The following is a 15,548-nucleotide window of genomic DNA, read 5'->3' on the forward strand; positions in this document are numbered from 1 at the left end:
TATATATTTAGGGCTATAGGCTAATCTTTTTCTTAACTTTTATTACACTGTAGATTGAAATATAATAATTCTTGATCATATTTAACATCGGAATCACTGACATAATAGCTACTTCGAAAACGAAACTATTTAAATCTGTATAAAGGAAAGACAAAATAAATCACAACAATAACAATCTGTATTTTTCTTGTAATCAAGAACATTTCTTTTGACAAAATTGCCTAATTAATGCCGAATGATGTTTGACAGTGAACGCATCTCCACCGCATAACCGCATATAATCGCTGGTGTCAGTCGCAAATATTAAACATGCTGGTCAGGAACAAAATGTATCTTTTTTTGTGGTCCGAGTTGCGGGCGGGTTAGTTGAAAACGTCGGTCGGGTTCGGGTTGTTTATACATTGACCCACGCATCAATGCTAGGGGGCGTTGGTCACAAATACCATTCAATGATTCAGTCTTCCCTGAAATTATGGTTCAATTGAATAGCAAAAAGCTATTCATAAGCAGGTTCAGTTGTATTATTATTTTCTTTTCTTTCTTTTTTTTTTTTTTTTTGGCCTGATGAACATTTATTAGACTGCATTGGAAATAGAAATGTTAGTTTCGGTTATTTTATTTTCCCCAACCGACGTTGTTAAGTTATTATTAACCGAAAAGGTTATGTTAAATTACAATTAAATTTAAATTGATACGTGGCTGTGACACATTAAAAACAGCTAAATTCGTTTTTAGGGATTAATTATACACAAGCAAGAAGCAGCATGAACATCACGCACATCACGCAGAGCTTATGCACAGAGAAAAACCCAATAAACCTACAAATAATAGTAAATAAAACAGGCCCATATGCGAAATATATTTTTCTGAATGAATAATAAATTAACAAAACGAAAGAAAATAAAATTAACAAGTAGCAGCCTATATGCAGAATTTCAGTCAATTTCAGTGATGCGCCCTTAAAGCAGCATCTTGTTTCCATTTTTTACAAATACACATCTGTTTTTTATTGTGATTGTACACAAATAAAATAAATATGTAAAATAGCATAGTTTTGAACAATGCTTTATTCTTGAAAGAGTATTCTAAGCTGTATCCACTTTAATAAGGGAAAAAATCAAGTTATCCTGCCAGCGCCACGGGCAGTTACACATTACTAACTCGACAACTTTCAAAACTTTTAAAACCAGATGCATTTCAAGAATAGGTCGTGATGATTTGAGAAGACAAACTGATCAAACAGACTATGATTAGTCTTCCGCTGGGCGCTGTTCATAAAAAACAAAACAAAAAAAAAACTTATATTTAACAATCAAAAATGCTTCAAATGTTTTTTAATAAAAATAAAAAAATAAAAACTCTGTCATTTCTGGTCATACAGACAGAAGCTGAACATAATTCAAAACTGTAAAGTATTTGCAGAATGTGATGTTTTATTAACAAATTTCGGGAGGAGCACGCACAGATAATTAACACGGCCAATGCACCATCAGTAATCACGCCCTATCGGAAAAAATGTTAGACATCGACCTTCTCCAAGAGGAAAATCTTCTCGAGGCCGCTGCCTCGCAAACATCACCTGTCGCGACACAGGCAAACGTCGTCCCGCAGGACCCTCAAAGCGAGCCCGCGGCTGCAAAACGGGGCCCTAAAACCTCCCGTTCCACCGTTCACGCTTGCCGAACCCCATCATCACCTTCACCTCGAGGCATCAGCCGCCTTCACCGGCGTCTTCCTTCGCCTCAGCCCTTTCCTCCATCCCAGCTACAGGGAAATTTACCGTGGCCGGACTGCGCCAAGCACTCACCAGTGCCGGCGCCACCTTTCCGCGCCGAGCCACTAAAGCGGAGCTCCTCGACCTCTTCACTTCACTGCAGTCGGGCGATCCGCTAAACTACACCCCTCCTCCTAAAGCCGCGTACACCGCAGGCACGGGCCGTGGCGCCCCTTATTTACGGCCAGGACATGCTAACGCTAAAAGGCCTTCAGCAAGCCTGGGCTGCGTCCCAAGCGCAGCACCTGCCAGTGCGCGCCCCCACTTCTGTCCTGGGCATCAGCCCGCCGATGACAGCACCAATCTTCAGGCCGCCGCCCCTCCAAGCCGCCGAATTAGTGCAAAGTTTAGCCGGCTACAAAGACACATTTGCAGCCGATATCTTTTCACACTCCCAACCCTCTCCCCTACCCATGGCCGGCAGCGCCGCCATCTCACTCTATCGCGAGCATGCCTCCGCTTGCGGCGCAAGCCACGGCGTCCGTTTACCCCTCCATCTGTCCCTCTTTCTCCTCCGCCCCAGGAGCTACCTACAGCGTGAGCATGCCTCCGCTTTCAGCTCTAGCTCCGGCGTCTGTTAACCCTCCATCTATCCCTCTTTCTCTTCCTCCCCAGGAGCTACCTACAGCGCGAGCATGCCTCCGCTTTCAGCTCTAGCTCCGGCATCTGTTAACCCCTCCATCTATCCCTCTTTCTCTTCCGCCAAGTAACTTATGACAGATTTGTACATTTTTATCATGTTACTTAGTAATTTGTGAATGTATAGTCATGTTTTGTAAACGTAAAATTACTTCAACATCTGATAACTTGTAAATCGTTTTATTACATGATCTACAAAGCAGACAAAAATTACCAGGAATTATTAATCCTCTATGTAGGCATAGTCATGTTTTGTAAATACATTGATAATTAATTAATTACTTCTGAATGAATTAAAAAAATATATGCAAATTGTTAATTGCTCATGAATGTTTTGCAAATTAAGCCCAACTTTTACTACTTTGTCAAACCTACACCATAGCTATGCTATAATCTGTGTAGTAGGTGTAGCCTACACCATTGCCTGACATGCAGCTTGCAGTTTTAAAAATATTTTACTCTTTATTAAAATATTTAATTTGTTATCTTTTCAAAGGGCCACTGGGACAGAGGACTGAAGAGGTGCACTGTTGCATCGTGTTATATTTAAAAGTTCGAGAATGTTTGTGTTTTGAGTTTTATAAAATTCAAAAATAGGGTCCCATCATTAACCCATGTAAGCAATCTCCTATGGGCCCCACATGGGATTACCCAAATGGGCCCTATATGGTGCCTATCAAGGGCCCATCATAAACCCAGGTAAACTGTCTCATGTGGGCCCCACATGGGATTACCCAAAAGGGCCCTATATGGTGCCTATCAAGGGCCCATCATAAACCCAGGTAAACTGTCTCATGTGGGCCCCACATGGGATTACCCAAAAGGGCCCTATATGGTGCCTATCAAGGGCCCATCATAAACCCAGGTAAACTGTCTCATGTGGGCCCCACATGGGATTACCCATAAGGGCCCTATATGGTGCCCATCATGTGCCCATATGGTACCCATCTGGGCTAACCCATGGAGGGCCACCATGGAAATTGAGGACAAAATTAGCTGGTTCCCAATTGGTTAGCCCATGTGGGCCCCAGATATCGGCCCAGTTGCAACCCTTATGAGCCCCACATGGATGTGTTGGCTGAGAATGGACAGAATAGCTGATAATTTACATACCGAGTGATAGTTGGGTTTGGTGTACTGCTAACTATATTTCTTCTGGTATTCATATAGCGTTACTGATATTTAGGAAAAAGCATTATAATGCAAATAATGTCCATTGTTAGCCATGGGCCAATAAATAGGTACATTTCACTTGACAGTGTTTTTGTTAAATGTTGATGGACTCTTCAAAAGTTCAACATTGTCAATGTGGCCTGTGTTGCGTTCCATTCATCTTGAACCAGTGATTGTATTTCCTGTAACACTGACACTGGGATCTCAAAGACCCTTAGATCTTACATTTCTTGAGGATGCTGTTACAGAAGTAAAACAATCACTAGAAAGTGGTTTTAAATTTGATTGAATGATAACTGGAGTCAAGCTAAGGTGTACTGAATGTGATGGACCAGACAAAGTAATGGTGAACACCAAGCCTTTTTTTCTGCATATTATGGTTGTGAACAAAAAGGATTCTGGGGAGGAAGAATGACTTACCAAGAATTTGATGGATTTGAAGTAAGAACAGATAATTTATTTAGAGCTCAAACCGAAACAGAACACCATAATGGAAAAACACCTTTGACACAGTTACCAATTAATATGATTGCCCAGTTTCCCATTGATTACATGCAGCAGGCATGTCTTGAGTGTTATGTAGAAATTGTTGACAATTTGGACAAGAGGAGAAAAGGGACATAGTAGACAAAGCATGATCTCCATTGGTCAAGTAGATGTGGTAAGCGCAAGGCTTATTGATCTTCAGCAAGAAAGATCTTGTTTCGCTAAAAAACCAAGATGTCTGAGACACCTGGAAAGGCGGAAGGCTACAGAGCTTAGAAAATTCCTGGTTTATACTGGAAAGCTAGTTTTATCAGAAATTCAGTGTTGCAATAAGCATCTTACTTTGCCCCTCCTTGGTCAGTCAACATGCGTCATATGAACACAAGTTGCTACAGTTTTTTGTAGCTAAGGGCAGGGAGCTGTATGGGCCAACATTCTTGGTGTACAATATACATTCAATGCTTCATCTTGCATCTGATGCCAAGAGTTATGGCTGTCTGGATGAATGTGGTGCCTTTCTGTTTGAGAATTACATGCAGAAATTGAAGATAATGGTGCACTCAGGAGCCACAGTCTTGTGTAAAGGATCAGAGAAAACCAAGATGGTACAACATTACAAAGTATTCAAAGAAGCAATGCCATTTCTTAAAAACAGCCAGACAATTGCATTATTGAAGCTGGCAAATGTTACGAGGTCATTGATAAAACAGAGAATGATTACCTGTATCGAGTTTTTCTGCAACCACAACCACTCTTTACATAGTAAACTTGTGAAATTAATGTAAAAAAATTGTGTGCAAATATAATCTGACAGTTCCTTTTTTGCAAAACTAAATATGTAAATAAGAGATAATTTTCTTTAAATAAGAGATCGTCATCTTAAAACATTTTTTGTTGAAAAATCTAAGGCTGTTTTCTTTTTATTTGCGGGGAAAGCCACTTTAAGTGGTTTACATGCAAAGACGCGATAGACCTTCCTGTGGCGCTATTCGTGCGTATGAGGCAGCGCGAATTGAGCGTTTCGGGCGTTTGACACGCTAGTTCAAAAATCTGAACTTTCCGAAACAATAATGGAGGACAAAATCATTGTTGCTGTCTGTGGATACTCGAAGCTGTACCATACATCTTTGTACTTTTATAGAAACAGGAATAAAAAGGATCTTGCTTGGAAGAAAGTGAGTGAGGAGGTTGGACAATATGGTAAGTTGTAAAAAACGCTCTTTACTCAATTTGAGCTACATATATATATACATATTGAGACTACGAGCAACCTAAAGCTGGCAAATTGAGCTTATTCGCTGTATTTTACAACCACTTTCCCGCTGACGAGTGGCAGAAGCCCCTACCATGACGCGAATTCGCGTCTGTTGTAAAGTGAATTTCACGCGCGAATGAAGCGAGTAAACTCAAAATGTTCAAGCGTCCAACTATGCGCGAATAGCACGATTTATTCGCACAAGTCGCGTCTGGTGTGAACGGCCCAAAAGGGGGAAGGCCGGATTCCTAGCCCATCAAATGAGGTTTCCAGACCGTAGATGTACGCTTATCTGGTTTCATATCACAGAATGAGGCAGAAATCATACTGTTTTATAGTATTAGACACAGTGATAAAAGCTATGTTGATTAGCGGTGCATCATAAATCTACCGTTTAACTTCATAACTTAAGTCGAGTGTATGAAATAATCTTTTTTTAATCAGATCAGGTTTCATATCACAGAATGCAGCAGAAATCATACCATTTTATAAACAGTCATAAAAGCTAAGACTGACTAAGACTGAGAACATTCAGAAATTATACAGGTTTTGAATGACAAGTTAGCACATTTTGGCTGAACTTTTTTCTTGAATACTAAAAAATTGCATTGTTTTGTACAAAGTTATTTTGGTTTTATTGTTTGGCTATATCTCCGTGTAAATTACAGATGGTAATTTATGGGCTGATTTAAAAAAATCTTTCAGATAATTTCCTCAACTGTTTTTTAAGAAACAAGGAAAACATTTTTTCATTTTCATTGTTTTTCCTTGAATTTTAGTTTATACAGTGCCCTTGGTTTGATCCATCGGTCATTCAGTTATTTGAAATTTTTTGTTGCTATTACTGGTTTTATCTGGGGGAATTTTTTTGTTTTTTTTGTTTTTTGCTTTCAGTCTAACTTAGTTGTGTAATTAGCATCTCTCCACTTGACCTTATGGTGTTATACGAGGGTGTTAATAGTAAGAAGCTATGGCTCACAGCTCGATTGCCACTGGTTTTCCATCGACGTACGCTGTGCCCTAATAGTCTTCTCCCATTCGACGGCCATGAAATCTGCCCCTCACGGACCCGTGTTTGCACTGCAGTGTCTTACATATGTCATTAGATCACAATTCAACGGTGAAGCTCAGGCAGTTAGATGTAAACCCTCCATGCTCCAAGAAACGCAGGGCATCTGCGTTGCCCCCAAACATCTAAGAAGGCGGCCACATTGCGAAGTGCCGAACATTTGCATGTGGAGGAAAATTCACTTTCTATGACAGTTTTTGTGCTTTTTTCAAAAATGGCTGAACTGAAATGCCTGTTTCATTCACTTGAACCTGTCACATGTGCTAGTCCTGTGAAGTCTACATAGGAGGATAAGAATGTTAAAAATCAAGGAGCTGGAAAGGAATCTCTTGATTGCGATGTCTCGGTGTGCAATGTGGTCACACAGATTCATTACTGAAGAAGAGTCTATATGCCTATATAACTCATACAGTAAACACAATCTGCCAATTGCTTCATGCTGCCGCCAGCATTCGGGAACCAGCAAATGTTGATCCTTCCATTCCACAGTTCTGGCTCTTTTGGCCATGGGCCATGTGACCAGTGAGTCACGCATGCAGGGGCTTGTTTACGTTAGTGGGGGCCCTAAGCAACCTCAGGGAGGGGGCCCCGTGATCGTGTTCTGGGGGGAGGGGGTTCCCCCCCCAGGAAAAATCGTCATCAGAAATTCTTTTTGCCCCCCTTGGCAAAAATCATGGGGGCCCCACGCAATTGCGTGCTTTGCGTGGTGGGTAAACACGCTACTGCACGCATGTGGGGGCCCGCCGTAATGTGTGGCTTGCCCAAGCACGACTACCTGGATTGTAAGAAGACCTTAAGAGATCTTCCTTTTGTTCCTGTTTTGGGCAGAATATTCCAGAGCTGTTGGAAAAGAGGGTGAAGCTGTCTGAAGCCACGCAAACTGGTTCAGGGCAACCATACTTTTAAGAGTTCAGAATCGTCATCGCTATGCTGCAATGGACCAGAGTTTCCGCCAGATTGCTGCACTTCAGTACATATATATTATATTTATTTGGAAATTCTGGATGAAGACATAATTTATGTCAGTGAGGGAAAAAATCTAAACCAGCATGGTTTACTAATTAAAAGTGTAATTATTATTGTTATGACTTTTGAAACACATTTGATCTGCACATTATAAGAACTATGTCCAGATTGTGGAAGTTATTTTCCAGAAGACATGTTTGAATTCCACGCTAGTATCTGTGTGGATAAATATGTTACATAGCACTTCACACATTACATTTATTGATATTTGTACAGCATAAAGAAAATGCCATGCCCCGAAACATGACACTATACACAAAACAAACTGATTAGTTGTTTGACATGTCGGTCAAACGGCCTTATGGGTGGGCCTTGGCCAATGAAAGCTACCATGGATTCCAGTCTGAAGGTCTGGCTACGTGAGACTACATGATCCCTATTGGTAAGATGTGTTGAATGTTTGATTCCAATGACCTTGTGAGTTAATTTACACACAAAAAGATAACACTGCAAATAGCCCACCTTATTGGCAGAGGCTATTTACACTAACTCCACCTATCAACATGTGATTAGGCTAGTAAACACTACCAAAGACAATCGTCATACAACAGCTTCAGTAGTGTAGATGGTAAAACGCATGTCATAACTTTTGCAAAACATTTTTATATTTAAATAATTTGAGCTTCAGCCTGGTTTAATAGCATTTATATATATACAAATGTCTTTGGTCAAATTAAGCTGTAAAATATTTTGAAAGATATCAACAAAAAATAGGCAAAAAAACTTGGTTGAGTGAGCAGTCCGGTGGTGGTGAATTCTTCCACTGGTTGTGCTGGGAGTAGTCAGTTGGAAAAGGAGTAGGAATCCATTTTCACAGACTTGAACATGAAGCGCTGTAGGATGCTGATCTCTTGGAGCACCAAAGTGTCCTAAGATCTGGAACACGCAGATGTGGCCCTGGTGTAGGTGCTGTAGGTCCTTAACTTGGAACACGCAAGCAAAAGTACCTGAAATGAAGGTTTGCTCGCCGGTGCTTAACCTTTATGCTAATGTCTGTGTGTCTTCGGCCTATCTGAGCTAGAGACTCAAAACTTGGTCAATCCATTTTGGCCCTCTAGGATCGACCTAGGACAGGGGACATGGTGCGGCCCACACTTCTGTACTCCTGTGAAACTTTTGGCATAGTCCAAACACATAGTTAGAAAAGTGTCACTAAAGTTTTACCAGTGCATTTCTCACTTTCCAAACCACAACCATAATACATTTTAAAGTACAATTTGGCTCAATGTTCTATATAGGGCTAAATTAACTAAATGAAAGGCTCATTCTAAACAGGTTATAAGCATTCTGGAGAAGGTTCCTACTTCCTACAGGTATAAGAAAATGTTGTCATAAAGGTAATTTAAAGTCTATGTTTAAGACCTATAAAGAGAGTATAAAGGTAAGAGTAAACATCAAAACTGTTTGAGTAGATTTAGCAACAAACGGTCAAGATCTTAATCCGATTGAAAATGTATGGTGGAAATTGACCATGACCATGAATTGGTCCATGACAAGGCTACATCTTGCCAGGCTGATCTGTCAAACGCTATTCAAGAACTTGCAAAGAGTTGGAATCAGCTTGATGAAGAATATTGTTTTACATCAGTGAAGTCCATGCCCAAGCAGTTATAATCAACAATTACAACTTGTGGTAGCAAAAATTTTGGCTGAAATATTTGCAAGTTCTACGAGAATAAAGTTGTAATATTTTAAGAATAAAGTCAAAATTACGAATATAAAGTCATAGCAATACAAGATTATAAAAAGCTAATATATATATATATATATATATATATATATATATATATATATATATATATTTATATATAAGTTATTATAATATTTTGAGAGTAATTAGCCTATATTGCGCAGGCTAATTTTATAAAATGTGTTTTTTTTTGTGATAAAATTGACAGAATTTACAAAGCTGATCTGTGTAAAGCAACAAATCACAAAGTGTACTGCTGTTACTGAGTCACTGGAATAAATAGATTTGAAGATTTAAAGTCGTGAAAAATAATTTGCAATCATTCATTCATCATCTGGCCTTGCTATGACTTTATTCTCAAAAGATTTTAACTGCAATTTCATCTGGTTACAACTTTATTCTCGCCATTTTGATCTGATTGTCAAAATATAATGACTTTATATTATGACTTTAGTCTCGTAATCTTTTTTTTATGTGGCGCTAAAACACTCATAAAATTAAAATTGATTTGAGTACAAAACAAGCTAAAAACACACCTAGATTCAATGGAAACTAGTTATTTTGTTTAGTTTAAGTCAATTTATTTATAATCCTTCAATTACATTGTTGCATTTCACAGAATGTTCTATTACTCTGACCACAATTTTATCCAGATGATTGTAGAAATGGCTTCTTTTTCTAAACCTCATCACTATGAGGAAAATGGCGATTTAATCCCAGAATGAGTTTGCAAATGATATTTCATGCTGTTTTGGTATGTGAAACTCTTCTCACACTGAAGACACTTGTAAGGCTTCTCTCCAGTGTGAACTCTCATGTGAGTTTTAAGGTTTACTTCAGTCATGAAACTCTTTCCACATTGTTCGCAGGTAAAAGGTTTCTCTCCAGTGTGAGTTCTCATGTGAATTTTGAGGCCTCCTTTTCTTGAGAAACTTTTTCCACAGTGATGGCACATGAAAGACTTTCCTCTGATGTGAGTTATTACATGACTCTTAAGGTGATTCATGTCTGCGAAACTCCTTTCGCACTGATGACATTTAAATCTGTTTTCTCTCGAGTGAATCTTCATGTGATTATTAAGGCTTTCTTCACTTCTGTGACTCTTTCCACACTGAGGGCAGATGAACTGCTTCTCTCGAGTGTGAATGATCATGTGACTCTTAAGATTTCCATTTTGTGTGAAACTCTTTCCACACAGTTTGCAGGTGAAAGGCTTCTCTCCAGTGTGACTTCTCATGTGGACAATAAGGTGACTATTCCGTGTATAACTCTTTCCACACAGTTCGCAGGTGTATTGTCTCTCTCCAGTGTGAATGATAATGTGGGAATTGAGGTTTGTAGTTTGAGCTTTTTTTGGTGAGGAAGTATTTTCAGTCTGTGAGAAAACAATTGATTTTTCTTCGCTTTTGAAATCGTGATGTTTCTCATTTTGATCGTTCTCGTCTGCTTCGTTCAGATGTAGACTCTTCAGGTCTGAGGTAAAATAAGAAAAATACAGGTTAACACACGTTTAATGGCGCAAAGCAACAGACATCAAGAAATTTAGACTAATGCTGTCCAAAAAAAAAAGTAACTATGTGACATCTTATCTAGCAAAACGATTTTCTAAAAAAAAAAAAATTACTGCATTTTGGAAGTTTAAAATCGGGGCACCATAGAAGTCCATTATATGGACAAGAACTACTGAAATGTTTTCCTCAAAAAACACAATTTCTTTACGACTGAAGAAAGAAAAACATGAACATCTTGGATATTTTTGATCTGAAAGTGAACTACGGTAATGTTGATATCCTTCTAATTTTTATTGTATTTTTATTGTCAAGTCATCCACAAATTTGTTGTGAGTAGTTTCATGTACATATACTTCCTACATAAAACTGCTCACAATAAGGTCTGTGGATTATCTTGAGTAACCGGGTCATGAATTCTGCAAAGACATTGCTGTTGAGTGAGTTTGTTTCTTACTATGATGATACTCGTGTATTCAGTTCACTTAAAGGATTGACATGTAAACTAAAAAGGCTGCCTCACTGCCTGAATTCAACAATTCAGACCTGCTACTTCTTCCCAATTAGATGATCTGGGGCCGTATGTATAAAACTTCTAAGAAATGCTCTTAGGAGTAGTCTTAAACTTTGACTTAAGTGTCAAAAAATTCTTAATAAGAAGTAGGACTTTTTTAAGAGTAGGAGACTTTTATAAAGAATCTAAAAGCAACTTTCAGTAAAGTTTGAGACTGATTCTTAAGTTCTGACTTAAGCGTTGTAAATTACGGACTACAATGATTGAAACACAAAATGGCCGCCCTTGACCTCTGAATCAGCCAATAGTGAGCCTGCTCATGTGAGTCACAGCAGCACAACACCGATTATTTGATGGAACTACAATACAAACATTTAATTAAGACACTATTTAATATTTCAGTGTATTTAAACAAATGCTTTGCATTGTGGAAAATTATCACAAATTATTATTAATGCTTTGAAATCCATGTCTCCTCATTTACAGTTGGAGCAATGATGTGAACAGCTCCAAGAACTCAAAGAAAGCCCACAAACTTAAAAGTTTCTTGTTTTGCAGCATGGTTTGACGGTCAGTTGGAAAGTCAATAAACTGCCTTTAAGTTGTGGCCAAGAGAGAGAAAAAAGTGTTACTGATTTTGTAAGCATATTGCATATTTGCTTGGAGTCAATTGTTTTACTTTTATTTTTTTGATAATAATGCAGTAAATGTGTCATATTTTTTGGCATTGCTGTCCTACAAAGAAATTATGAACACATGCAAAAACAAGAGAGGACCAACACAAAATTAATAACTGATTATGTTGTATTCAATGTCAATGTTGACAGTTTAGTGATTTTGTCACTAGATTTGTTGACGTCCTTCCCCCTTTTGAGACTTTGAGACTAAACCTTATTTAGATTACAACACTCTCCCACTGATATATTTATATTATATAGATAAGTGAACTCACCATTATGTCCTCATCCGCTACATTGTGTGACTGTTTTAACTACTTTCAATTGAAAGCAGTTAGCAACATTGATCAGTGTTTTTTCATATTTTGATGGTTTAAGTGAAATGTGAGGTCATTAAAACCCTCCACACATCACTTTTGGTCACTGATGTGTTTGGTGAGGTTAGTGTCACAATATTTAAGACCCTGCTTTCTGTGTCATCACCAGTGCTTTGCTGCATTTTTACAATCTTTCAAATTTTCCAGTGAAAATAAATAAACAAACAAACATATTATTGCAGCTAGAGCATTGATTTGTAGAGTGGATTAAGTTTTTATGCTTATTACTTGGTCAATTACAAAAATAAATACATTAAAGAATGCTTGATGGTCACGATTGTATCATTTTATCAACTGCATATCATCATATAACTCCAATATGTCATATGCGTATTGTAAAGTGTGTTTCCTCCTTTTTGCTGCCATTGTGTTACTCCTAACTAGGTTAGGAGACCTCTCCAACTCTCTTAAATATTTAGGAGCTGAGACCTAGTCTTAACACTTAAGAACTTTTATGAATCACTCTTTATCTTAAGTCCAGAAATAAGAGTAAAATTACGTCACTCTTAGAATTTTGAAAAAACTTAAGACTAAAATTTGACTCTGAGAAGCTTTATACATACGGCCCCTGGTCTTTAAAAAAATGTTTTTAGAAGCCTATACTTGCAATTGTCTTAGTTTTAAAACTAAAAAAATAATCATCTTTATGAAGATTTGTAAAATCAAAACATACTTTTAAGTGATTAGATACTGTTTGTAATGTTGTGAATTATACACCTTAGCAACTGTATTTACATTTTACCCATAGACTCAGCATTTTATTTGTAAATTTAATGTCTGGCTTCAGGTGTCATCAACTTCCAGCTATTTTTAGCTTTGCAAAACAGCTTGTTTTACTGCTTGATCTTGCAAATTGGTGTATCTTCCCATATTATTTGACTTAATTAAATAATTACTTATTATCTTAAATTTGAACGCTGTTTTGTAGCACAAATAGTTTTACCTTCTATTGAACATTGTGATTCTTCCCTACAGCAGCTGAATGAACATGAAGTCTCGCACATTCACAGAAAACAGCTTATTTCCGTGGTGAAAAATAAGATGGATTGCAATTATTTGATTTTAAAATTAGTCATGTAAGACTTAAGCAAGGATGCTGTCATTGGATGGTCAAGCGGTCACGGGACCTGATTTTTCAACTGGTCTGGCTGCCATTTTTTGCCAGCTACTAAAATTTCAATTTGAAGTATGCTGGAGATGCAACTGTAGCCAGTAATTTACAGTAAATGTACAGTCACATAATTTACAGTGATTAAGCATAGATATTTGGTTCTTTCTTGCCTTTCAGAAAACTACAAGCACTAAACAAGATGTGTAAAAGCCTCATATACTACCTTGTATGCCATCACTATCTGTTGTTCATAACATCACTCATATTCAATCTTCTGTTAGTCAGCAGGATGTGGGAAGTTTTGATCAACCTCACACGAAAGAATGAGGAAATTATTCCAATTCTTCATCACCTTTCAGCTTTCAGTTTCCTGATGTACAAACTTCAAGTTACTGATCCTCATTTTCAAATCTCTTCATTTTTATCTGATTTACTCCAACCATATGCCTCCACTCGTTCTTTAAGATCCTCTAGTGTGGGATTGCTATTAACTCCCAAATTTACATTGCTCACTATGGATGCCAGAAAAAAATAAGTGTAGGGTCTATGAATGACACATGGTTGAACAAACTATCTTTTTCTGGAAAATAAGCTGTACTTGACTATAAATCTCACCAGGAAAAAACTGCATTGTAGAGAGAAAAAAAACCACATACAAGTGGCATTTTTATGTAATTATTACTGTAATGTAATACATGCTACTGGTAAAAGCATTTACCAATATTATAAAAACATTTAGCTCCCCGCAAAAAATTATTTAAATGTAATAGTATTCAGAACAACAGTAAAAAAAAGTATATATTATATTTAAGGAGCATAAAACAGATTATAGTTACATACTCTATATGTAATTTTTATTAGAAACATAAAGCCTAAAAGAATTTATTTAGACTAGCATTGGGTGTGAAATGCACTCCACAAATACTCACATGCCTCTCATTCAGCACCAATACTAATGTGTGTGTGGTTTGTCATGATTCATGCACCTACAGTTGAAACTGATATCTGACATCCATAGCACAACCTCTGCTTTAGAACCATCTGTTAGCTTCCTTGTTTCAATCAAAAAGTGAGTGCATCTTGAAACCACTTGCCATTTACATGAATGAAGACCCCTCAAACCAAGACTGCTGAACACTTGTGAGATTTTTTATAAATCCATTCACTTTAAGGCAAACTAATTTTTGATTTTGAAAATTAGTTTTAAAATTAAAATGGTTAACATGGTGCCAGACAGGTAAAAAAAAAAAAAAAGAAAGAATAGTATATAATACAGTAGGACTGGAACAATTTATTGTATGTAATTTAATCATGTTACTTAAATGCAAAGTAACCTAACTGACATAAAAAGTTAAGTAAATCCATGTAACCTTTTCTTAGTGTATTTATGTTCAGTTAGGTTAATATCTTAGTTGCATAATTCAGTGATAGAAATGTAAGGTGTTTTTGTTTTTAAATGTCACACAACATAACTTTTTAATATCTCCATTTCTGTAGTAGCAGATATTGTAATAAGGATCAAATGAGTGAGTTCAGTTTGAGAATGAAAACCAACCTGTTTGTTCCTCAGTTTCTTTTTGTTTGACTCCAAATGCTTCTTCAATCTTCATGTCTTCACTCTCCTCTTTAATAAACACCATCTTTATTTGTTCCTCAGTATCTTCATGTCTGAATGTTTCTTCAATCGTCATGCCTTCACTTTCCTCTTTAATAAATGCCATCTTTATAATAGTGTGTCACATGGATCTCAGTCGCTTCACCAGGACTTGTTCTGTGTGTTTAGGATGAGAATAATTAATAGAAAGAAAAATACATGCAAACTAAATCTGTGTGTGTGTGTGTGTGTGTGTGTGTGTGTGTGTGTCTCAAACACCTCTCCAGTTCAGTATCATCACACTTTATAAGTAGTTTCCAAACGCGTTTCTTATAATACAGAATTGTCCTGTATTTAAGGAATCAGAGAAGCGTTTCATATGAAAGCTATATAGAACACAATTAGTCTCGTATTCCTTTTATACAACCAAGGCAGAAAATGAATACCATGTGGTACAGAACAAATATTTCAAGTGTCCCTTATTTTCCTTTTTCTGAAAGCAACCCTGCTGGTAAGGGATCCATTCAAAGTAAATCACCTCATTAAAATATATTATAATAGATTCCATGTTCACGAAAACAATTGCAGTTTGTCAAAATTGTCATACAGACGCTTGTTTGTTTGTTTTCATTGTATTTCAGTTTGTGGTGAGCGT

At 37.3% G+C, this 15,548-nt stretch overlaps 2 protein-coding genes across 2 annotated transcripts in view; one reads left to right on the forward strand and one right to left on the reverse strand.

The window, feature by feature from the left end:
* Positions 1-15,548, forward strand: part of LOC141333833 (uncharacterized) — a 376,082-nt gene that overhangs the window by 73,813 nt on the left and 286,721 nt on the right. The gene's annotated exons all lie outside the window — the stretch shown is intronic.
* On the reverse strand, positions 9,450-15,065 carry LOC141333874 (uncharacterized). Its single transcript, XM_073839032.1, has 2 exons — positions 14,855-15,065; positions 9,450-10,585 (listed from the first exon to the last, which is right to left on the reverse strand). The coding sequence occupies exons 1-2, from the start codon at positions 15,018-15,020 to the stop codon at positions 9,804-9,806; spliced, it is 948 nt and encodes a 315-aa protein (XP_073695133.1). The 5' UTR covers positions 15,021-15,065; the 3' UTR covers positions 9,450-9,803.

This window comes from Garra rufa, chromosome 4, assembly GCF_049309525.1.
Source record: "Garra rufa chromosome 4, GarRuf1.0, whole genome shotgun sequence".
Lineage (NCBI taxonomy): Eukaryota > Metazoa > Chordata > Actinopteri > Cypriniformes > Cyprinidae > Garra > Garra rufa.